Source organism: Musca autumnalis, unplaced genomic scaffold, assembly GCF_047663935.1.
Source record: "Musca autumnalis isolate F117 unplaced genomic scaffold, ASM4766393v1 scaffold_4, whole genome shotgun sequence".
NCBI lineage: Eukaryota > Metazoa > Arthropoda > Insecta > Diptera > Muscidae > Musca > Musca autumnalis.
In genome coordinates, this window is record NW_027411977.1 from 103,252,166 (window position 1) to 103,279,320 (window position 27,155).

General features: G+C 35.7%; 1 protein-coding gene across 1 annotated transcript in view; it reads left to right on the plus strand.

The window, feature by feature from the left end:
* Window positions 1–27,155, plus strand: part of LOC141403035 (uncharacterized) — a 416,517-nt gene that overhangs the window by 96,678 nt on the left and 292,684 nt on the right. Inside the window, exons 4-5 of the mRNA XM_073985168.1 lie at window positions 10,482–11,051; window positions 11,423–11,500. Coding sequence (XP_073841269.1) covers window positions 10,482–11,051; window positions 11,423–11,500 — 648 coding nt within the window. The remainder of the gene's footprint in view (window positions 1–10,481; window positions 11,052–11,422; window positions 11,501–27,155) is intronic.

The window sequence follows — 27,155 nt, forward strand, 5'->3', positions numbered from 1 at the left end:
AAATTAAGGATACATTCAACTACAAAAATGTACCTGAGATTTCAATAAACAACTTTCTAGAACATACAAAGATTCTAGGAACGGTTCTTCTTCTGCCTGAAATCGTGCAGTACCGTTCTATAAGGGCTATACCAAAACCTGTCCAACATTTTTGATGAGGAGGTTTATGTACCATTGGGAACTCCAAATGCCATGTTTAATCCAATTCGGGCAGAAAATAAAGATAAAATTCTTAAAATACCTAAAATCGGGTGGTACCGCTATATGGAGGCTATACCAAAACCTTGACCTATGTCCAACATTTTTGATGAGGAAGTTTATGTACCATTGGGAACCACAAATGTCAAATTACAGCCAGTTCGGCCTTAAAATGAAGATAAAGTCCTTAAAATTATTTAAATCGGGTGGTACCGCTATATGGGGGCTATAAAAAAAGACCCTATTGGTTTTGGTTTCATATTCATGTATTGACATCCAAATCTGAAATGTGTGCAAAGTTTCAGTTCGATTGGTTAACTGCAACTTTGTTGAAAATGAGTTACTAAATTTGAACTAAATCGGGAGGTACCGCTCGCTGTATGGGGGCTATAGGAACAAATGGGCCAATATTGGTTTTGGTTTCATATTCATGTATTGTCATCCAAATCTGAAATGTGTGTGCAGTTTCAGTTCGATGGTTCAACTGCAACTGTGTTAGAAATGAGTTGCTAAATTTGAATAAATATAACTGAACTAATGCTATATGGGGGCTGTTTAGGTGATAGCTCAGAGAGGCCGCAGAGAATAATTGTTGTTTGTGGACAGGGACGTACGCAGGATTTCATTTCGGGGGGGGGCCCAACTTGACCAAAAATCATGAAAATTAAAAATGTTGTGTATCGTTACGTAAAGCTATTTTAAAGGAGTTTTAATTGATTTTATGTATATTCAATATTGCAACAATGTATATACATTCAAAAGAGAGAGATCACGATATTTTAGATACACGATTAAAATTTGGAACTGATTAAAATATATTAGTCCTTGGATGTTTAGAATTGAAAATGAACCATATCAGACCACGTTCGGCATAGTCTCCTTACAAAAGTTTTTAACCAAATTCTCTAACAGAACTGAAGCAAAAACTAAAAAATCTTTCAGATTAATATTACCCATATAGATATACAGATATATGTTTTGGTGTATTCCAGAATTTTCACCACATTAGCTCTTATTTGGCATTTTGGGTTCTAAATCCCGCAGCAAATAGCTTTCGAAACAATTTCTATATTCGAGGCTATTAGCATAGTTTTTTAAAATATCGTCAGTAATATGGATTTTGGAAATCATTTTGTTGGGAGAACTTCCATGCAAAAAGTGGTGAAAATAGATCCACGTTCGAACGCAGGGATTGCATTCGCAAATATGTCGAATAGATATATACAGTGTTTGGAGGATATAAACAGTTCGATCCGAACATAACGCCGTTTCTTCTTTATCACACACTAAATTCAGTGCCATTAAAAAAGTTGTGTATTATTGTAAGAAAATAATATTCTTTAAGTGCATAAAAACACCAATACTTTACTATTTTACCAGAAGTGATAGAGTCCGCTTATTTCTATCTTAATTGTACGACTAGATGTTTATGGACACGATGACCTTAAAAATTTTCCAACGACCAAACACATTTGTCGGTACAGCGGAGACAAACTTATGAAAATTCATAACTTTTGTTTTCTGGAAAACAAGTAAAAAGTAACAGTCGGGTTTGCCTACAGAGATATACCCTCAGCCTGTGTGAGTTGAATACGGGCTACATAGCCAATTTTTTCTATAAATTGTATAGCCAAGAAGTTTCAGAATTTCGTCTCCTTTTTTGGACGTATAAACTTTCCGACAATAATTTCGAAACATTTGGGGTGTACAACCTCATGATTGTTGGCGTTACGAATATATGCTTATGATATGCTCAAAAATGTGTCTTCGATGAAAGCGCAAAAGTTTTGCACTTTTGTACCGACGATACCTGAAAGAATCGACTGATATATAGTCCATTTTGGAAGTTGACCGAATTTTGGAATTCAATTTAGTTGGTCTGCGTAAGATTTAGAGCTTTTGGACCAATCCTGACATAACCATAGACTTACCCACTAAAAATACAATATCGCTGTAAACGATGAACCAACGTTAAATGAAAGGTGCTTACAACTGGGAAATTTTTGTGGATTCTGAAACAGCAATGTTCATAGATGAGAAAAATCCAAAAACAAGAAAAAATCGCTGGAGGGAATTTTAAATAAGTTCACATTTTTAGGTTTATTTTAGGTTTTCGCGATTTTACTTAGAAATGGAGCTAAAGAAAATTTTGTAACTTTGAAAATTTGTTTGATTTATTCCTAGGTTTTACCATTTTAGAGATATAGAAGTTCGGGTCACATTTTTAGGTTTTTTTTTGTTAGGTTTTCACCCCAGTGCCCCCCCCCCCCCTGCTTACGTCCCTGTTTGTGGAGATGAGTAAGTGATACAAACCCGAGTGTAACCGATAAGTAAAAGAGGAGAAAATAAAACACAAATGTTTTTAGTTGGTATAAATGCAAAGTTTTAGTTCTGTGTGGAAAATGAGTTACTAGATTTGAACTAAACGGACACCAAAGCAAGTTAAATAAAACACTGTAAAAAGAATATTGGATTTAGTGGTCAAAAACAGAATTATTGAAAAAGGCGCAATTCTTTCCCAATGTTAATATTTCATTTTTTTTGATGGTAATGACAAATATATCAGCCCACGGTGCGCCTTAACTAAATTTAAATGAAAGGTGCTTCACCTGGGAAGTTTTTCCGGTTTCTGAAACTACAATGTTCATAGATGAGAAAAATCAAAAAAAAAAAAACATCGCCGGAGGGATTTTCAAATAAATCGCGATCAAAGTTCACATTTTTAGGGCTTTTTTAGGTTTTCACGATTTTTCTTGGAAACCGCAAGCCTTACCGAAATGGGATTACAGAAAGTGTTGTAGCAGTGGAAATTCTCTACAACATTGTTCTTTATGATGTTTCCTAGGTATTACCATTTTTGCGATCGTCTCCATATAAAACTAGGTCACGACTGCAATTTCCCAACCTAAACTTATGTATCTTAAGATTTTCAACAGCTATAAGATTTTCTCTAGTCTCATTTCGATAAGACTTTCCGTTTTCAAGCAAATCGTGAAAACCTATCAAAAAAAACTTTAGAATGTGACATGAACTGCTATATCTCAAAAATGGTAAACCCTAGAAACAAGTCATAACGGTCAATCCTCTGCAGAATTTTCACAGCTACAAAATCTTCGTTAGCCCCATTTCGATAGGACTTGCGGTTTCCAAGCAAAATCGCGAAAACCCAAATTAAACCTAACAATGTGAAGTTTGAACGCGATTTATTTAAAAATCCTCCAGCAATTTTTTTCTTGTTTTTGGATTTTATTCAGCTATGAACAATGCTGTTTCAGAATCCGTGAAAACTTCCCAGGTGTAAGCGGTTTTCATTTCAGTTAGTTAAGGTGCACCCTGCATGACATTGTTTTATAGGGGGCCATACAGTCAGTACATTGTCCTAAATTAAACTTCTGTATCTCAAAAATGGTAAAATCTACGAAAATACCATAGAGGTCACTGCTACAACATTTTCTTTAATCCCATTTCGACATGTCTTGCGGTTTACAAGCAAAACCGTGAAAACCTAAATGTGAACTTTTTTATTTTTTATTTTTTCTCATCTATGACCATTATATTTTCAGAAACCTCAAAAACTTCACAGGTATACGCTCCTTTCATTTAAATTTAGTTAAGGCGCACCGTGAGCCTCTATTAAATAAAACAATCAAAGGAAAATTGCAGAACTTTAAGTCAGGTCCAAGGGGTTGTCGTCAGTGTTATTTATTTCACTTCTAACAATTTTCTCTAGGCCATATTTTGAAGTAATGAATGCACATTATTGGAATATTTGATTGTCAGACCCTAATTTATTTTGTTAGCTGAAATCATATCTGAAATTTGATCTTTTGTCTGCTGTTATATTGAGTTTCTCAATTATCTTTACTTCCTGAAAACATTCCTGATAGTCCAACACGCACAGAATCCAAAATAATTGTTAATATACTTTCTTTATACGTGAAAACTTGAACATAGTTGATTTTTACACAAATACGGCGATATATGAATGTATATGTTTGTATTATGTAACCAATACAAAAATGGTACTAGACGGACTAAACATAATTACTACTGAAGTCATGTTTGGGGTGAAACTATTCATATTTCTTACCCACATCCTCTCATATATGTACGTACAAATGTAATAACTAGGTTTTTGTTCAAAATATGCAAATGAAAATGCCAACAAAGTTTTCAGACTTGAAATGCTTAAAAGCTTTTCAAAAATAACTTTGTGTTGCCATTTTATTTGGTTTACCCTGCAAGAATTCTACAATATTAAAATTTAACCTTTTTTAAGGCAAAACTGCTTTTGAGCCATTTTTTAATGTTACGCCATTAACGTTCGAAGTCTTGTGTAACATTTATGATACTTAAAGAAAGGGTTAGTATGTTGTGGCCTTTTTTGTTTGGGTTATAATATTATGAACCAGTTTTCAAATGATTATCTTGTGATTATAGACACGTGTGGCTATAGACCAACAAAACAAAAAGGAAGGTCGCAACATGAATTTCTTAATAAGAAATTTTTATATTATCATTAAGATTTTTGAACATTTTTTCTATATTTTATAAATAAATACTGTACTATATGCGTCTTAGTCCAATATTCGTGTGTTAAGGATTTATAATAACGATTAACACGCAGATATACACAGTGAATGCGCCCAACGACAAAAATCAAAAAATTCATGTCACCATTTTAAAAAATGCAAATCGCTTCCAAACATTTCACATTTTTTGCCATTTTTCGCTGTTCTTAAGGAGAAAAAGTTGTAAGCCTTTGACTAATTTTGGGTAAAAAAATATTTTAAAATGAGAAGAAATGGTTTTATTATATATGGTTATATTATAAGCAAGTTTCTGAAACAAAGGACTACAATTTCCGCCTTATCTTAAGTTGAATGATTTAATAAATCTCCTAAACTTCGTTTCCCTACTTATAACAATTCCTCTAATTTGCAAGGGTTACCAAATATTTTATTTATAATGTTGGCCATAATGAAAATATTTAATAAAGATATATGGATTTCCTTAAAGTTTTATTTACTTTTCAAGCATATGCAAGAATCGCCACCAGTACCAAAATAAAGCCAAGAGTATGTAGATTTCAAAACTGTATAGACTTTTTGCGAACATTTGCGGTTTTGGCAGTTACGAGGGATGCACGAAAACTACCTGGCCCAGGCAACAAAGAGTATTCCCAGCCGCCATTTGAAAATTTTTTAGAAACTTTGACAGTTTTAACCTATTCTTACTGAGGACAGTTTGTCATACGACTATGTTATGTGTTGTTTACTTGAAAAAATTACTTTGCCAAAAAAATGGAATTTACTTGTGAACATTTTCGTTCAAGAATTGTTCACAACATTCGACGTGGATAATCAACGTAAGATCGATCAAATTGTATGTCGATAAAGGACCAACAAGTAGTATAAAAACTCATTATTTTGGGAGAATTTGTTTTTTGCTGGCAATTAAATATGATAAAAATTTGGGTTTTTGCACAGATTAGTTGGTCGACTTATTGAGGCCAATATTGAATATATGTATATATAAAATATTTACCATCGTAGTACAACAATAAAAACCAAAACCATTAAAGTGTCATACAAATGTTTTCGAAACGCAATGGAGGATCCACAAAATGAAACCGAATTTAAAGTAAATATTTAAAAATGATGAGATTTTATGATTTTTATACATAATAAGGAGTTACCTCTAACAAGTATGTTATGTTAGTTACAATAAATATTGGCTACAGAATAACTCGATCAGTAGTGTTGCCAGATTGATTAAACAAGTACCAGATTAAATTAGAAATTTGACCATATGACTATAAAACTGAGATTATGAAAAAATGTGGCTGGACAGACGACATGAAGTTTATATTCCACATCACTTCGCTTCACTTAATTGAGAGGAGTTAGATACCTTTCCTAAAGTTACCAACCATATGCAATACACGCTGGAACTCTGGTGCCATTCTAGCACTTCTTGCATATATACTGATGCCTGAAACACGGAACAGGCTGCGTAAAATATGTTCATTAATTTCCTACTCGTACTCATTGACTGATCATTGGTTCATTAGTCAAATTTTACGCGCTTAAGATCTTGAAAAATATCAGTAGCTGTGAATGACTAACCAAAAGCTATCTATCAAAAGTTTTAAGACCCACAGGAAACCTGAAAGCAAATGGTCAAAGTTGACCAGGCCGACTATATGACGAAAGGCGAAACTTTTCCAGACCAAATTGTGCCACATTTTCCAAATTTCTTCAAAATGTCTGTTCAATTTTGTGTTTGGCGAATCAAAAGAAGTACTCCAGGTTTGGAGATATAGTCGACCTAGGGAGTTCCTCATCCATAGCAACACGAAGTGCGCGTGGGTGTGGATTGACCTTACTCTTCGAAAATTTGCTGCAATCAAACTATAGCGCCTGGCATTTAGCTTATATTCACGCTTGTTGTATCGGCAAGAATGATCACAATTGATTCCCACAGGTTGAACACTAGGGTTATGACTTTTTTACAACCTCATATCCCTGTATCATAGTGCGATATCTTTCTACATAAGATTACATAAAATCTGAATTATAAGGTGATTCGCTAAAAACCCTCACGCACAAAATGATTTTAAAATTCGAGTTTAACAGAATTATGGGCAAACTGGCATAATATTTGATTATCACTAATTTTCTTTAATTCTAAGAATCATAAAAAAGTCGTCAAGTTTTTTTTTCAGTTATAAATTTTTTAAAAAAACAAAAAAAAAATGAGAAACAATTTCATATCATAATTTTTTTCAAAAAAAATATTTTTTTAAAATCGATTTGTGCGTGATTTGTTTTATATTTCAATGGAATTAACGTTATTTTAGTGATTAATAGGGAAATGTTCATTCATCCGCGCTACAGGAAATCATTTTTTAAAAAAAATGTCAAAAAGTAATAACACTATTGAACACATCTAATACATTCTCGAGACCTTCTATGGTTGTTTGGGCTTTCCCACCTTTCAATTCGAGCGCGCAGGCAACATAATTTCTATCGATAAATTCTTGAGGACCACGGTCTGATATACGAAGCTCTCAAAGTGTTTGTGGCCAAAGTACATGCTCTACTTCTCCAGATAAAGCATCCTTACCAAGATCCCCTTCATCAGAGCAGCTTTCTTGTAGATAGCCTTTTGGATACACATCCGGTTGAGATTTCAATGCCTTAAGTGGAAAGCTGATGGCACACCATTGCTGCTTTGTGAGACGACAGATTTCAGCTCATAAAGAATCGTGATGCAATATTTGAATGAGCCCGTGCTTTAATTTGCAGTTTCTAGAGGCTTCTCTTTGTAAATCCATTTGCCTTATACCTTAGTCATGTCAAAAAGTTCCTTCAATTACTTTTTCTGCACCGTACGTACTCGTCCAGAACTTTTGTTAGTTTTGCAAACATGACTTGAATCATGTACATGCGGGAAGTTCAATATTTTGTTCCGTAGATATTTATGCTTTAGATAGGGCTTTAACTAATGATTGCTCATAAATATGATTTCTGTAAGAAAAACAAAACCTAATATGTGTTCTCAAATTGTGTTTCCTTTCTTTTTAATATTGACTCCATTTTCCTGGAACCAAAATCATTCTAAATTCAAATTTTTGCACTAATATATTCTATTCTTCACATATTCCATTTATCATAAAGAGTTTCCTCTTTACTTTTTGTTATATATAACAAAACAACCAAACCAAACACATTAGGACATACACAAGAACAAACGTTGTTAAGGAATATCATTAACTTGATCACGCACACCCACGCGCAAATATCCAGCTTAAGTCTATACATAAGCGTACAACAGCTACACAAAGGACTTTCAAGTAAATGTATGGCGGGTAACTATCTTAAGGATTTATGGCGGAACAAAGCAAAACTCATTTTAAAAGGACAAAGACGTTAATGGGAAGCGAAAAACACCTTACTTTAAGCCAAAATTGGAATACAATGTATGACGATGTGCCACCGGCCTTTTGCAAAAAATTTAATTCATTTTAAAACTAGTAAAAAGTATCAGTCGGCTTTGCCGACAGAAATATACCCTCAGCCTATGTGAATTGTAACTTTTATCTACGGACAGATCGAATGTATTTAGGGTCTTTTCCGAATTTTGTGGCCCTTTTTACACATTTGAATTTACAGACAAAAATGTGGTTTAGGTTTAAAGTTCAAAAGTGTTACGGAGGAGGTATTTGGAGGAATGGACCGATATAGTCCATTATGAAAGTGGATCTTATTTTGGGAGTTATTCTTTTCGATCATCGTATAACATTTGGACCAGTATGCCAGGAAGCATGAACTTGTCCAGGGAAATCATAATATCGCTGTAAACAGGGCCACAAAGAATAGCATCGGTATACTGTTCCAAAGGATCTTCGAACAGACCCTAAACTGCACTTAAACAAAAATTCTGAACTTTCGCAGGGAAGGTACCTTAAGAAGAGGAAGTTAAACTAAATTGGACAAAATATTAGATGATTCAAAGTTTGGACCACATTGGTTACCCCGTTCATGAAAGTGTATCGTGCATACCCTTACAGTGGCAATTTTTAAATTTTTGGGGGGAGCACTGGAAGTTGTGGACCGGTATTGCCCATCTTCTAACTGAAACTAATTTTGGACAAAATATGACGAAGGCCAAATTTCAGACCAAATCGGTTGACCAGTTGGAGTGCTATAGTGCGCTCCAGCCACTACAAATGGTACCATAGGGATTATTTCAAATTAGGGCCATTTACATGCCCCTGAAAAAACTTGTACCATCGTAAAGGGTGTCAGTGAATGCAAGTTGCTTCAACAAAAATCAAAGTAATTCGAGAGCAGGTCCTAAAGTGAACTTATCCGAAATTTTGTGTGTGAGGTACCCAAAGCATTGGGTGAGTGAGTCATCTATACCTGTTTGATATATTAGGAGGTGTAAAGTATGGACCAAATCGGTCACTCCCTTCAAGAGTTGTCGTGCGCACAATTTTTCCGAACATTTTTGAACTTTTGTGGGGGAGGTATCTGAAGGAGTGTACCCATATGGCTTATCTTCGAATTTAAACTAAGTTTGGATAAAATATTACGAAAGCCAAATGTTGGAGAGAATCAGCAGATCCGTTGGAGAGTTGTCTTGCTCTCCAATAACTACGTACGGTGTCATAGGTTTTTTTTTGCAACGTTCAGGCTAGTTTGTTAGGAAATAATTACTTGCCCCTGATGAAACTTGTACCGTCGTATAAGGGACAGTGAATACAAGTTGTTAAAACAAAAATCAAAGCGATTCGAGAGCTGGTCCTAAACTGAACTTTTCCGAAATTTTGTGGCGGAGGTACCCGAAGGAGTAGACCCATATAGCCCATCTTCGATGGCCTAAGTTTAGGCAAAATATTACGATACCCAAAAGTTGGTTAGAATCAGTTGATCCGTTCGGGAGTTATCGTGCGCACCAGCCAACCAGACAAACAGACATACGGACGGACAAACATACTTGGGGTATAAAACCATTATTTCGATGTGGCACATTTTGCCCGTATGAAAGTGTATATAAACTTGTTAGCGTAAATGCTAAGGGTACAAAAAGAACTGCAATATTTTGGTACTTAAATTTACTCGCAATATCTGCAAATATAAAGCGAAATATTATGTATATACATAGATTACTAATGTAATTTTAGAACAGTACAACTGAACTGCTTGGTTTTCAATTCTTTAAATTATTAAAACAAATCACTCTTCTTGAGAACACCTTTTAGGTTTACATATTTATATTTGTGTGGTAATATTGGCTTATATGTGTTATTTGAAGGGTATTTGAAAAAGGTTATGCAAAGCTAATGCGGTTAAAATGTTATTGTTAGCAGAGGTAAGCACCGACATATTATAAAGTTAATATTTCCAAACAAGTTTATGTACATTGATTCATCTTTTCCACTTAGTGATAAGAATATACTCGTAAAGTCGGTTGTTTTGTATATGACTTTCGAATATGTATGTAAATAACTTTCACATTCACACCATGCAAAAGCAAGTTAAATCCACATAATTGCAAAACTAGTATATAAAACTCAAAATATGTTATTAAAACCATTGAGGATGATTTAAAAATTGTCACACCAGTTATCGGTCTACATATAAAGGGGTTTATTAAATCCAATTAATCAAGTCATACTCGCATTTTTAACGTATGTAATGATTTATTATTTTATTTTTAAATACATTTTTGGGAGTTCGATAAACTAGATAATTTTTTTTTTATACTTACAGGGTCATACCGGTCCTCATGGTCCTGCAGGTGTTAAAGGTGAACCAGGACAACCCGGCATACCGGGTATAAGCGGATCACCTGGTGCTCCAGGCTTAAAAGGTGATCGCGGTCTACCCGGTGAGATTGGACCCATGGGACCAGCCGGACCACCTGGTCAAATTGTCTACGCTGATACACCATATGGCTTACAAAATACAACACAGTGTACTTGCCCGGCTGGTCCACCAGGTCCAATGGGACCACGCGGTCCTGCCGGTTACGATGGTGCACCCGGTTTGAACGGTGAGCCTGGTCCAGCTGGTTCAATCGGTTTGACCGGCCTGCCTGGCAGTAAGGGCGACAAAGGCGAAAAAGGTTTGCGTGGCTTGACAGGACCGAAAGGTGATCGTGGACCAGAAGGTCCGCCAGGACAGGCCTTTTTCGCTGGTGGTTTCGAAGGCATGGCAATGAATGGCACCAAGGGTGAGAAGGGTGACAAAGGTATGCGTGGTCGTCGCGGCAAACCGGGAACAGCTGGACCCATCGGACCTCCGGGCAAACCAGGTGTTATGGGTGAAATTGGACATGCGGTAAGTGAATTAATTAAATTGATTATAATTTGTGTTTTCTAGTGCAGTTGAAGAATCGTGGAAAATAAGCCTAATTTGAAATGTGTAAAAGGATGGGAATATCAAAGCTTTATTTGCTCTCTTTTTGTTCTTTTTAGTTTTCTAAATTAATGTTGTGATAGTCTGTCGTGTATGGACTATGGAGGTAAGAATTTGCTGTACCAATTTATTTGATTTATTGTGATGAAATACCTTAACTCAATCTTAGCCCTCCGACGATTTTGTTAGATATCAAGTGGTGGTAAATTACTATCTTATGTCCACGGTTCTTAACATAAATTTGTATGTTATAAATTTATATGTACACATTTTTATTTCTTTTATCAATGCAGGGACGTCCCGGATTACCGGGACCAAAAGGAGATATTGGACCTAAAGGAGCCAAAGGAGACCCAGGTGGCCGTGAAGGGGTGAGTAAACAATGTATATTTGTTTCACATATATGCCTGAGCGATTTACTTAGAAAGTGTAATAACTCAAAAATGCGTTTTCTGAGTTGGATTTTTTTTACGACTTCTACTTTATCTTTTGTCAAATAACTGCAGATATCTCTAAACTCAACATGAATCATTTACTAGGAGTTTGTTTTGAATTTATGAAGCACTAAAACGTGCTTAATCTTGCACTAAAATTTAGAACCGATATCTGGCTAACTCTTTGCAAAGGATGGTACAATTACTTGTTTTTTTTTCTGTGAGTTTTTTAATTTAGGAAGTCAAATTACAGTCGGCAACTTTAAAAGCGTTTCTTCAAAACTGTTTCTTTAGATGTGACACTCTTTTCACGATAGTATTTAGGACGATAATATTTTTATACACTCAGCCTTGCGGCACGTTGATGGAACACAAATATGCCTCATCGAAATAATAGACATGAAATAATTTGCAACAAAAAGTTTTCGTCCTTTTTATACCCTACACCACTATGTGGAAAGTTTGTATTGGGAAAAATGCATGTAACACCGCGAAATATTCGTCTTTTTATACCCTACACCACTATGTGGAAAGTTTGTATTGGGAAAAATTCATGTAACACCGCGAAATATTCATCGGAGACCCCCAATGTGGTATACCAATCTTCATATCTCGACGAGATAAATCGATTTTGAGTGGTGTGTTCGTCCGTCCGTTTGTCCATTATAAATTGTAATCAAACTCCAGGCCGCAATTATGGACCGATAGTTACGAAAGTTTACATGGAGTTCGTGTTCAGACCAGAATAGACACCTAATTTTATTGGTGATGATCGTGAAATATTTAGCGGGTGAAATGGACCAAAAACATAATTTTTATCCAATTTCGAAGCGGCTCTGTAGGTCACAATAATAGTCCGATCGCCTCGAAATTTTAAATGAGGTAAGTGTATATGACAAATGAGAAGCTTGGAAATTGAGATAATATTTAGAGCGTTAAATGGACCACAACTTTTGTGTGAAAATTGTGAAAAATGTTAATATACAGCTTAAATCTTTATTTCTGGAAGACACCTTTCGCCCACATGAGTTATAATTGGAGGACGATCTCTCGACTTTTCCATTGATGCCAATTATGTTGATGTACGAGGACAGATTGGGTGCTACCGTGGTGCAATGGTATGCACACCCGCCTTGCACACTAAAGGTCGTGGGTTCGATTCCCCGGCCAGGCAACATCAAAAATTTCAACGGTGGCAAAATACCCCTCAGTAATGTTGGCGACATTTTCTGAGTATTTCAACCATGTAAAACTTCTCTACAAGTGGTGTCTTAGGACACGCTGTTCGGACTCGGCAATATACAGTAGGTCCCTTATCATTGAGCTAATATGAATCGGGGTGCACTCATTGGTATGATAGAAGTCTCCCTTGTCCCGTATGGGATGTTTGTGGAACAATTACATAGTCACAACAATACATAGTCACGAAATTTTGCACGAGGTATGAGTTTAGGTCAAAGAAGATGCCTACAATTTTTGACGATGATCTGATATTATTTAGCGCGTTAAAGGACGATTACTTATGTATGAAATATATAAAAAATTAATTTTGGTCCATATTTTAATTCTTGAAGGGCATACGAGGGGCACTAAAAAAGCTTCTGGTCATTTGAATTTTTTTGGAAAGTTTGACAGTTTTTAGCCTAAGCGTATTTAGGACTGTTTGACATGCGACAATGTGATGGGTCGTTTTCAGTGGCTTGATTGAGACAACTCCAAAACAAAACACGCCTTTTTCTTTTCGGCACATGACCCATTAATCACAGGTTTTGTCCGGTCAAACAGGCGTTGGTTTGAATCGATGTGTGAGAGCTCGCATTGCCATGGTTTAGAACGATTAGATTTCTCTTGTTCGTTTTTCGAATTTCTCAGGAGACTCCAGGCAAATAAATTGTAGTGTAACACTCAGAATTAACCATCCTACATGTCTCAAGCCGTATCGTCGTCACACGGTCAGTTTTGCCGAAGAAACAGGGGACCATTTGCTTCGAAGGTCTTCTTCCATGAACAACTTTCGTTGAATTGGGCTCGCTTTCGAAGACCCAAATGTTCGATTCCTGTTTTGTTTCGGGGTCCGAAGCATAGTTCCAAGATTCGTCGTCTGTGGCGATCTTATAAATGTCGTTTGAAGCACCGCGATCGTTTTTATACACAATTTTTTGGACAAATCCACAAGAGCCATTTTTTGAGCGATTGACCAATTTTGGTGGTTCCAGCGAGAAAAATCTATTTTTGCGGCCAGGTGTTTATGCAATATCAAATCTTAGTTGGTGGAAGAAATTCCCAAGGATACCTCTATCTCACGGTATATAACATGGCGATCTTGCATTATCCGTTCACACACGGCTTAATTTTTTCGTCACGACCTTCGTTTTTATACCCTACACCACACAGTGGTAAGGGGTATTATGTCTTTGTGCATTTGTATGTAACATACAAAAGGAAACGAATTAGATCCATAGTTCCTTTTGGGGATATACAATCACTTTCTGAGTCGATTTATGCGTGTCCGTCCGTCTGTCCATGTATTTTTGTTCGCAACATACAGGTCGCATTTTTTGTCCGATTCAGCTGAAAATTGGGAACTACAACTTTTTTAGCCATAGGAAGAACGCTATTGCTTTTGGTGAAAATCGGTTCAGATTTGGATATAGCTCCCATATATATTTTCGCCCGATTTCACGTATTTGCTGCACCAAACACGCTATATACGTCCAATTTTGATGAAATTTTGAATGTGTGACTGAACTTTGTCAACAAATAAGTGTGCAAAATTATATTGAAATCGGTCCGGATTTGGATATAGCTCCCATATATATTTTCGGCCGATTTCACGTTTTCCCTGTACCACACACGCTATATATGTCCGATTTCGATGAAATTTGGAATGTGTGACTGAATTTAGTCTAGAAATAAATGAGCCATATTATATCGAAATCGGTTCAGATTTGGATATAGCTCCTACATATATGTTCGCCCGATTTCACGTATTTGCTGCACCAAACACGCTATATACGTCCGATTTGGATGAAATTTGGAATGTTTGACTGAATTCCTTCTAGAAATAAGTGTGCCAAATTATATCGAAATCGCTTCCGATTTGGATATAGCTCCCATGTATATTTTCGGCCGATTTCACGTATTTTCTGTACCAAACACGCTATATATTTCCGATATCGATGAAATTTGGCATGTGTGACCGAATTCAGTCTAGAAATAAATGTGCCAAATTATATAGAAATCGGTTGAGATTTGGATATAGCTCCCATATATATTTTCGGCCGATTTCACGTATTTTCTGTACTAAATTCAGTCTAGAAATAAATGTGCCAAATTGTATCGAAATCGGTTCAGATTTGGATATAGCACCCATATATATTTAAATGTGCCATATTATATCAAAATCGGTTAAGATCTGGATATAGCTCCGATTTATATTTTACATATTAACAGTGGTGTAGGGTATCATATAGTCGGCCCCGCCCGACTTTGATCCTTTCCTTACTGGTTTGTAAGTAAGCCAGTTTTTCATAGTGATATAGGATGGCCCTTTATCGACATACACAGATTTAATTTGATCGATGCACTCTTGCCATGATTATCCATGTCGAATTATGTGAAAAATTATAGGTCGAAAATGTTCACAAGTAAATTCCATTTTTTTGCAAAGTGATTTTTTTAAGTCACTATAAACAACACAATGTATGAGTACGTTTAGGCTCAAAACTGTCAAACTTTCAAAAAAAAGTCAAAAGTCAACTGTCGACACTGCTTGTTGCCTAGGTCAGAAGGGTTTTTTACTGCCCCTCGTATACAGGCAAAGTAGCTTACATATGAAACAAGTAAGAAAAGTCTATAGTCGGACGGAGCCGACCATGGGATACCCTATACCACTATCCCCTCGTATACAGGCAAAGTAGCTTATATATGAAACAAGTAAGAAAAGTCTATAGTCGGACGGAGCCGACCATGGGATACCCTATACCACTATCCCTGTGGACAATCGCTCTCCACGGAACTTCTTTTCAATGATTGTGAAAATTTAATTATCAAATATCAGAGATGTAATGTATAATACTTATGACCAAAACCAAAAAGTTATCTAGCATGATAAAGACATTTTTGTAGCAGGAAATGAAAATTTAGTTCACACAAACTAAAATGTAATGAAACCCACTTATGTGGTACTACTACTTCAGTTGTTTAACCGCTACGTTATTGAAATTTTTACCAATTCCACATAAAAGTTTCAGTCCATTAAACCCGCTAAGTATTATCTGATCTTCACGTTGGTTTGTACGCTTCTTCTTCATCATAAACTCAAACTTTGTTTAAAATTTTGCGGGTTATTATTTTGACCTACAGAGCCGCTACAAAATTGGTTAAAATTTTGTTTTTGGTCCATTTCATCCCCTGAACATTTCACGATCATCACCATCATCATTAAAAACTAATCATTTCTATTCTGGCCCGAACCCAACCTCGGTCCATAATTGCGGCCTTACGCTTGTTTACAATTTTTAATGGACGGACACACATCGCTAAATCGCTTTATCTCGTCGAGATATGCATTTTGGCATACCAAATAAGGGGTCTAGGACGAATATTTCGTGGTGTTACATAAACTTTTGGAGAGACAATATGTAGCATGGGATAAAAATGTGGTTCTCTACACAGAACCCATTATATATTAGGCAGTAGGCCCGTTTTCTAGCAAACACTTTATTGCAATTTACATCAGAAGAAAGGTCAGAAGTTTTTTTCCATATGCAGGCTACTTTGCGAAACATATATGTCCTCAAGGAATTAAAATATCGACCAAAAATAAAATTTTTATATTTTTCATACAAAAGTAATGGTCCATTTCACCCGCTAAAGAATATCAGATCATCATTCAAAATTGTAGTCATCTTTTTTGACCTATACTCTTACCCGGTGCAAAATTTCGTGACTATTGATGTATAATTGCGACTTCTAGCGAGTTTATTATTACACTACAAACAAATAACGGAATATATTAGGCTGTAACTCTCTTATCTGATCATGCACACCAACATAATTGGCATCAATTGAAAGTTCAAGCGTTCCACTTTCAAATATATCTCACTTGTCCGGAATGTCACTCCCAGAAATTAAGATATAAGCTGTATATTAAAAATTTTCACAATTTTCACACAAAAGTTTTGGTCCATTTAAACCTATAAATATTATCCGATCGCCATCTCAAATTGCAAGCTTCTCCTTTGCGATATACTCTAACCTTATTTAAAATTACGCGTTGATCGGACTATTATTGAAACCTACAGAGCCGCTAGAAAATTGAATAAATATTATGTTTTTGGTCCATTTCACCCGCTAAATATTTCACGATCATCACCAATAAGAATAGGGATCTATTCTGATCTGAACCCGACCTCCATACAAAATTTCGTGACGATCGGTCCATAATTGTGGCCTGGAGAGTGTTTACAATTTATAATGGACAGACGGACGGACGGACACACATCTCAAAATCGCTTTATCTCGTCGAGATATGAAGATTGATATACCACATTGGGGGTCTCCGACGAATATTTCGCGGTGTTACATGAATTTTTACCAAAACAAACTTCCACATTGTGGTATAGGGTATAAAAAGAGCTACTGACGTTTCCCCTGAAGCGAATAGTGGGTTCTTTGTAGAGAAACACAGTTTCGTCCCATGCTACAAATTGTCTCTATCACGACAGAGAAATTACGTGGAGCCTCAGCGTATTAATTGCCCGATTGCTTGGGGTCATTTAGCCACTTTTTTTGCAACATGTACTCGGTGTAGATGTCGGTAAAGTTTTTTTTAATATTAATTTTGGTGTAGGCGAAGACACCCACAGCTTCCTGACGTATAATTGAATAAGAATTTTTCCGGTCCGGCAACAAAAAAATTTTAATGGTGGAAAAATACCCCTCAGTAATGTTGGCGTCGTTTCCTGATTATTTCAGCCATGAACAACTCCTTTACAAGTGGAGTCTTAGGACACGGTAGAATCCACAAAGTTATTTCTTACAATAACTTTATTTGATAAATAAAGGAATTTTGATGTGCTAGTAGCTAATTGCAGGAGTGATGCATACATTCTTGATGAACTTTAAGAGCACGACAATAAACCCGTAACATAAATTCCATTTCGCTATAACTCAGAAGTTTGACCTACGGCATAACTGTCCTTCCGGGTTCATAATATTAACTTCATCCACTTTCATAGGCAAAAAGAATATTTAACCCACCAAGCTTTGATCTTCATATTTACGCGCAGTGAAATTTTTCTTTAATAACGGTTCAAGAATACGGGTTTTTTGTTTTAGCACCGAACTCAGGTAAGATGCTGTCAAAAAATTTATTTTCCCTGATTGGCAATTTTATTACCTTTCTAATGGTAGACATATAACCTTAACCGGTTACTTAAAATCGGTACAAAATCCGGGTTTTATATCGCTATATCCGTTTCAAAATATTAGATAACCGTATCTATTCTCCATATCGGGAGCTATATATGGTAAATATTTCAGATACATCCCAGATGTCAATATAAGCGATAACCAATGGGTATGTCTACCTACCAATACATAACAAATAACTAATATACAGAAAAACAAAACATAGTTTTTTTTTTCTGAACAAAAACCGGGTAAATGTCAAAAAGGACAATGAAAACGTGACAATATCGATTAGTTGTCACTGAGAACCTTACCTAAAATTCTCTGAGCAATATTTTTTGTGGAATATTTGGATGCTGTAAAATCTCATCTTGTGGTACTTTTACTACGGTTCAAGAAAGAAAGGACGAAAAGGACATGAAAGGAATTGAGTTAGAAGAATGAAATGTTCTACAAAAAGACTCGCCATTCGATTTGACTGAAGACATGTAATCTCAAAACGAAGCTTCAATAACGGCAAACAGAGATATAAAGCAATTTTATCAAGCATCATAGGCGAAAATTCAAAAAATTCATCGCGCGATATCTCAGAAACTTGACCTATGGGGAAAATTTCCTTTTGGGTTCTTAATATACTCACTAAGGGCTTTCATCTCCAAAAGGAATTTTCCACCGCACAGACCTTGAGTTCCAATTTGTGGCACAGTGTTATTTATATGCTTCCAACATATTATTTGTTTGCTGCATTTTTTCTCCGTGTGTATGTAGGCGGGTATACATGTTTGCCTTTCAATCAAAATTTAGCAACATCTTTTCAAAAAGATGAAAAATGCTGAAGAAGCATTATGTAACAACCTCCTCAGAAATAAATAATTTTCACACATTTTTTATTTGTTTTCAATTGAGTTATCTTAAGCTTAATTCAGATATAATGAATGACATTTTTTCAATAACACACAAAAAATTTTTTGACAAACAAACAAACAAAGAACAAGTAGATGTCAAATTGAAACGTAAAGCATTGACTAAAAGCATTTCCATAAAAACGCTTTTTTTGTCAACAGCAGATATGTCGTCAGGAGAATGGTTAGAACATTTGAAATAGGAATACCTGACAAACCTAAACTGACTTTCGTCACAACGCCACACTCATTCCAGCTCTTGGCAAGAACTTGTCATAAATATTCTGTCGTATTTCAAGCAAAGCCAAACAGAAGTGCAGCCAACCACTTCCATGGCTTAGTATTCACAGAACAGGAGAGGACACAAGAAGAAGAGCAAAAGAAAAATAAACAAACAGCAGACTTATGTTAACCTAAATTTTGACAACCTACAACAACATTTGCCATGATGAGAGAATGCCTTCATGGCATGAAGCTGGCTGGCTCATGATTCTATATTCCTTTTTTATTCAACCATTAAATTCATCAGGTAAAACTCACTGGCTGTCAGTTAAAAGGTAAAATAAAATGGTTATTATAAAAAAAATACAGTACATAACATTTTTCGACGAGTATAGGAAGAAGCAACTCGTCCTTTACAACTTTGTAGAAAAAGAATGAAATAAAATGAAAACACGCAAACAAGTAAAGAGAAAATTGCCACTTATAAGTAAGAACTGAATTTGTAGAAAAGGTAATACAAGGCCCATCTAACGGTCATAAGCCAAGTTTATGTAAATTGAAATGAAAAATTCATATATTTTGTGGATTTATTAATTTTATGGTTCTGCAAAATTTTGAATGGTATGATGTTATATCATAGCATATACATATATGTATGTTCCTAAACGTTGCTAAAAATGTAACGCAGGTTTTGTGGCAAAAGCTTTTCATTTGCAACATATTTTATGAAGATTGCAGGGAGTCATTTCTTTCGAATGATATTAAGACCACCATTCATTTCAGTTGGCCACCGTATAATTTATAGCTTTCGGACCATTATGTCAGAGAACATGGACTTGTCCACGAAAAATGTAATACCACTGTAAACAAGACCACAAGGAGCAGCTTCGGTAAACATTTCCAAAGTATCTTCGAACATACCTTAAAATCCACTTAAACAAAAGTATTGAACTTTTGTGAGGCAGGTTTTCGAACATAAACTAAGTTTGGACAAAGTATTACGAGATTGAAAGTTTGGACCAAATCAGTTGCTCCGTTTAGGATATGTCGCTCGTAACATTTTAGCAAATATTTTTGAACTTTAGTGGGGGAGGAATTGGAAAGAGTGGACTGATAAGTACCATCTTCGAAATTTGTCTAAGATTTGCAGAAATATGACGGTATGTAAGGTTTGGTTCAAAAGTTGTCGTGCGCACCAGCCACAACACATGGTGGCCGTAAGAGGTTTTTTTTTAATCTTTCGTGTCATTTTCTCAGGAAATATGGACATGCCCCTTAAGAAACATGCACCGTCGTTGTTGCAGAAAAATCAAAGCGATTCGAGAGCAGGTCTTAAACTACACTTTTCTGTAATTTTGTGTGGGAGGAGTTTACTGTTATAGTCAATATTCGAGCCTGATATACATATGTTTGGTAGAAATATTACGATGTGTAAAGTATGACCAAATGGGTTACAGCCTTCGAGGCCACCATTTTAGACGTCTATGTGTGCGAGCCCGAAACAAAATAGCAATCGAACGTGTGGGTTTTGGAAGATGAGTGAAATCAAACGAAAGTTCTTCGTGGAAGAAGCACTTCGAAGCAAAGGGTGGCTTGTTTCTTCAGCAAAACTGGTCATGTGACAACTGTTCCCCTTGAGGTTTGGTTCAAAAGGTGTCGTGCGCATCAGCCACAACACATGGTGGCCTTAAGAGGTTTTTTTTTTTAAATCTTTCGCGTTATTTTCTCAGGAAATATGGACATGCCCCTTAAGAAACATGCACCGTCGTTATGGGGGCAGCAAATTCAAGTTGTTGCAGAAAAATCAAAGCGATTCGAGAGCAGTTCTTAAACTACACTTTTCTGTAATTTTGTGTGGGAGGAGTTTACTGTTATAGTCCATATTCGAGCCTGATATACATATGTTTGGTAGAAATATTACGATGTGTAAAGTATGACCAAATGGGTTACAGCCTTCGAGGCCACCATTTTAGACGTCTATGTGTGCGAGCCCGAAACAAAATAGCAATCGAACGTGTGGGTTTTGGAAGATGAGTGAAATCAAACGAAAGTTCTTCGTGGAAGAATCACTTCGAAGCAAATGGTGGCTTCTTTCTTCAGCAAAACTGGTCATGTGACAACTGTTCCCCTTGAGCGACGTTTGTTTGAAGACTTCAGAGAAATTCGAAAAACGAACAAGAGAAGACGAATCACATCAAGAAAGAAGGCGTTGTCAGCGACTATCGTCGCCATGTTTTGGTGTATTATTCCGAGTAGGAAACGTGCTTCCATAAATGGTGTGAGAGTGTGTAAAAGTGTATAAATCGGGCAGGAGAATACTTTGAAAAACAATAAAACTTTTTTTTAGTAGCACCCCCTCTAAAATATGACAGTTGTTGCAGCTATGGTTGTGTATGTTGAAGTGTAACGTGGTATTAGCACTACGCCACTTTAACGATTAATAAAGTCTCTGCTTAAAACCACATTCACAGTGACAATGCCAACGTAGTTAGTGGTGGTTCACTGAATGTATGAAGTAGCTAGCAAAGCTGGTCAAGAAAAAGCTAAAACATTGGTTAAGCTTGAAAATTAAAAGATGCAGCATATCGTGTGTGTGCAGGGAATGTGTGTCAATTCTGACCTTGTTCCTGCTGCTGATCATATCGCAACACTGAACATTGCAGCAATAGAATTTGCAACACATATTTTCATATTCCTCAGATGGAGTAATTGTACTAAATCAGCTATGTATCACATATATCATCAAGGATAATGTCTATTGTTTTGGTGATGACATTTCTTTTCCAATTGTCATTTCTTTTCAAATTCTTTTTTCCTATGGTCTATTTCCCATTGAATCGTTCTATTTTCAATAGTAGGTTAAACTCTACAGATACCCGTGATACAAATTTTCCATGTGAAACCACTGTTTGCTGCAAAATACATTATGATACACATGGTTCACATATGAACTGCACTGGAATGTGCGTGTGCTTATGTGTGGCATGAAAACTTCTTACATTGTTATTTGTAAAACTCAAAATATTACTGTCTCACATACTAGATTTTCATAGAACATTTTCGTACCGATGCCCCCCTAGTCATGGCTACGTTGAAAATAATGATGATGATTATGAGAATTGAAATGAGTCGACTGGAGTGTGTTAATGATGGTGCTGCCGCAGTTTGTGGTGTATACTCGTTGTGGTAGATATATCGTTATTTATCGTCCCCAGGTCATACTAACGTTTATAAATTAATCTGATGATGATGCGAAGGAAAAATCAACTATTACCAATTAGAACGTGGAGCACAATATGAAGTACAAATGGAACTCATTATTACGTTCTTGTTGTGACATTATGTAACTTATAAAAAACAGATTAAGATCATAAACTTATGCGCTTACGGATCTTTCTTCTTGGAATAATTTTTGCTTCACTAGATATTCCGGAAATTATACAGTAAATTGACATTAGCAAACTTTATCAAAACTGTGACTGCACCAGACTATTTAAAATAAATAAAGACAAGTGAAAACGGTGTTAAATTCGGCCGAACTTTTTGTGCCTAAATTGTTTGAAGCGGATTTTGTCCAAACATACATATGAGAAGTCTATGACCATTATTTTGGTTCAGGGTTGTTTTCGGCTACAACTTTGTTAATTATAGGAAAAAATTCAAGTGGGTATGGTACTTATAGCAGATATTAGCTCCTTATGACGCACTACAATAAAATTTTCTCCACTATTTCCTCCTAAAATATAACAACAAATTTATCTAAAATAAAAATAGGTAAAAAAACTTTTTAAGTTAAACGGTTTTATGTTAAACATATATTGCAATATTTAAGATAAATGTACTAAAAACAAAAAAATAATAAAATAGATACAGTCGTGGGAATTATAAACATATGCATAGACTAGACTAAAATAAAACCGTGGGGCACGTCAATTGTCTACAATCGTTGATTAAAATGTTTGTTTTATAATGTTACACCATAATTAGGCAGTTGTTCAACCGACAACGATGGACGTGTGATAAGTAGGGCTAGAATGTGGAAACAAGCTAGCAAGCTCGATTATAAGCGAGTTTTAGGGTTTCATAGTGGTGAGCGAGTAGTACTTTGTCGATTAAAGACAAACTATGAGCAGTGAAACGATTCCTTGCCAGCCAGCAGTGTGAATGTCCAACGATAAACTAGTTGAAACATCTGTTTTATTTACATGGAGTGTATAACATTTGGAATTTCCATGAGCAAGAAAATAGTAAGTAATTTCCTCACCGTCTGCGGGCAAACTGCCTAACGACGAATTAAACGATTCTTCTATCGCACATTAAGTCGATAATTTGTGGACAATTGACGTGCCCCACGGTTTTATTTTAGTCTAGTCTATGCATATGTTTATAATTCCCACGACTGTATCTATTTTATTATTTTTTTGTTTTTAGTACATTTATCTTAAATATTGCAATATATGTTTAACATAAAACCGTTTAACTTAAAAAGTTTTTTACCTATTTTTATTTTCAAGTTTTTAGTTTTTATTTCGCATTCTGTTTAATTCATTTAGTGCTTCATTATTGCAAGGTTTCTTGCCCGTTAGTTTATTGCAGTCCCACTCCTCCATACGTAGTCCCTGCCAAGATCTTACTCTACTAAGAACCACGTAGGCTTGACCTTCTTCAAACAGTTTCGCACCTAAGTATACGATGCGTGATCCACAGTGCTGCCCTGCATTTTATGTATTTTAGAATCCCATGATAGTATTAAAGGCAACACACATCTGTGTGTATCGCTCCCGTTGTTTTGTTAATCTGGCTTCATATTTTTCAGGTGTTTCTGACGCTGTCATCTGTGTGTATTGCTCAAGTTGCTTTGTTAACCTGGCTTCATATTCTTCAGGCGTTTCTGACGCCGTCATTTGTGTATATCGCTGACGTTGCTTTTTTAACCTGGCCTCATATTGCTCAGGTGTTTTTGACGCTAATTGTTCCCGCCGTTTCTGTAATCGACTATTTCTATCACCTTCACTTTCTTTAGCTCGTTTTGCTTTATACTTTTCTTTCGCTTTTTGAAGCCTTCGTTTACGTTGTGTTGCAGTTTCTGTTTTATTTGTGTTTGTATTTTTTTACCATTTTGTTCCCACGAGTAATGGACATTTAAACGGTCGACCCTCCCAGAGGTCCAATAAAGGGGCAAGGCTATGTACAACAAGATACGCCTGAGTCTTGAGGGGAAAACGCTAACGACATATCATTTTTATCCACCCTAATGCCATACAGTTCTCGGCGCGTTTTAACCTTTCACCTTAACTTGGGTGGTGTACCGCTAACGACGTATCATTTTTAGCCACCCTAACGCCACACAGTCCTCAACACGATAAAAAATCTTGACTTGGGTGGTGGATTCAGGCTGGATTAATCAGATACCTAAATTACAGATTCAATTTCTAAATTTAAATCTTAATTATACGCCATTTAATGGCTGCGGTTATATTGAGGTTGTATAGTGCACTGTATTCTTCTTGTCAAGCCCTTTTATTTGATACCCATATTGGTGGGATTGATAAAAAATTGTTATCAGCCATTTGGTACTTGTTGAGACCTTTCATTTGATACCCATGTTGATGGGATTGATAAAACCTAAATTATCCGCCATTTTGTAGAGGCCGCCATCTTGGATTTTAATTTTATATAGTACATTGTATTCTACTGGTTGAGCACTTTCATTTGATACCCATATTGATGGGATTGATAAAACCTACGTTATCCTCCATTTTGTAGCGGCCGCCATCTTGGATTTCAATTTTTTATAGTGTATTGTATTCTGCTTGTTGAGCCCTTTCATTTGATACCCATATTGATGGGATTGATAAAACCTACGTTATCCGCCATTTTGTAGCGGCCGCCATCTTGGATTTCAATTTTTTTATAGTATATTGTATTCTGCTTGTTGAGCCCTTTCATTTGATACCCATATTGATGGGATTGATAAAACCTACGTTATCCGCCATTTTGTAGCGGCGGCCATCTTGAATTTATAATGATAATGAATAAACATAATTGTATTGTCACCAAAATCCAAAGTGTATACAAAATTTCAGATTAATCGGTTGACAGGAAGAGGGTCAAATTTGAATTACTAAATTTGACCCAAGAATAAATAATAAAACAAACGGGGTGAGCTAAATAAAACCATTTAAAAATACAACATTTTGACTAAGGCAGTGAAAAATTTTCTAAATGAATTCGAGATATACCTGATATATCGTACATTTTGCCCAATATACATGTTATTTTATGCACTCTATTCCGCACTATACTGAACTCGTCGTTTGTTTGAATACAGAATGAATAGAAATCAAATGCTGTCATAACCCAACTTAGGTTTTTACCGAAAGAAAAGTTTACCACGCCCACTTTTTCCAATTTTCATTTTAAATCTTTTCTGCAAAAACTACTGAAATTGTCAGGGAATTTACAGGGATGACCCCTGAAAACAGGCTACATATTTTATTGAATTCCAGAGGGGGCGGGGTGCCTCCCCTATGCGATATTTTTCAAAAACGTTATATTTGCAAAAATAATGCATGAATCGGTTTAAACATTTACGGATTAATCTACAATCTAGGTACTTCTTTAGGGCCTAAATACCTGTTTTTTTAATATGTCATAACTCCAATACTACTGAAGGGATTTCCATAAAATTTGCAGAAAGAAAGCTTAATGTTTGCCGTTGTTATGTATATTTTATGAATTTCTGAAGAGGTGGGGTACCTTCCCCATGCCTTTCCTTTAAACGCTACTTATGATTATATCGGTTTCAGCATACATTTTGGTAGGCAATGAAGTTGTATGCACCCTAGGTACATATTTGAAGCCATAATACCGGACCACCCCCACTTTTTTTAATATGTTATATCTTGTAAACTGATGACCATGCCCACTCTTTTCAAAACATTACTTTCCAAAACCGCAGAACCTAATTTTCAGAAAATGTTCAAGAATGTCCAGTGGTCCAAAATGCTATATATTTGTGACGAACTTATGAGTGCATCAGGTTGCAAATTTATTTTTGAGACAACGGTGGTTGCTCCCCCGATCAAAAATAAATATATATTCACAAATTTCCTTAAATGGTGAGGTTCAGCGCTCCATCAGACATGAACAAATAAAATATATAAGTCTCAATAAGCGGGAGAATTCGACTTAATAATTTTTTAAACTTTTATAATTAGATAGCTTTAGGATAAAGACAGGGACATGGAAGATAATAAATCCTAAACAGCATAAATTGGCGAAAAAATCCGACAAATTCCGTAAGAGAAAAGAAAGGTTACATACCAAATATGTTGATAAATTTAAAATCCTCCTCGGTTTGACAATGGACCGACGAAGTGAGGTAGAAAATAACTGTTTTTGAATTGTCAAGCATAAAGTCGATAAAAAGTTGTCATTAAAACTCATTACGACGGGCCAACAATGAGGACCGGGGTCTGCTGGTGACTAATCAAATCGATCGATGAATTTCTAGATTCTGATGTCATTTCTAGATTTTTTATAGAATCATTTAATAATTAAGATTTGATCTAATTTTATGTAAAAGCTCTTTAAAATAGACCTTTCGTGAGAAGACCATTAGGTCTTCTGACAGAAGACTTTTTGAACTTGTAAAATTGTAATTATAAATTATAAATAAACTAGCAAAATGCCCGCTACTTCGTATGTGAAAAGGAATAAAATACAAATAATCAATATATAACATGAAAATGGTGAACACTGAACATTTTGATGTACTAATAATACCTACATATTTTAATTGATGGTATGCACACCCACCTTGCATCCCGAAGTAAAACTTCCGAATTTCCAAAAAGCCTTTGGTACATCTTTCTAACACTCCATCAGTGACCCTCATTCCGAATTTCAGAATTCTAGCTCTTGGTACCTTTTAGTACTTTTCGTACCTTCTAGTAGCACACCAACAACAACCCACACTCAAAATTTCAAGCTTCTAGCTTCAGCCGTTTCGTCTGGGCGATGATTTGTCAGTCACTCACTCACTTATCACT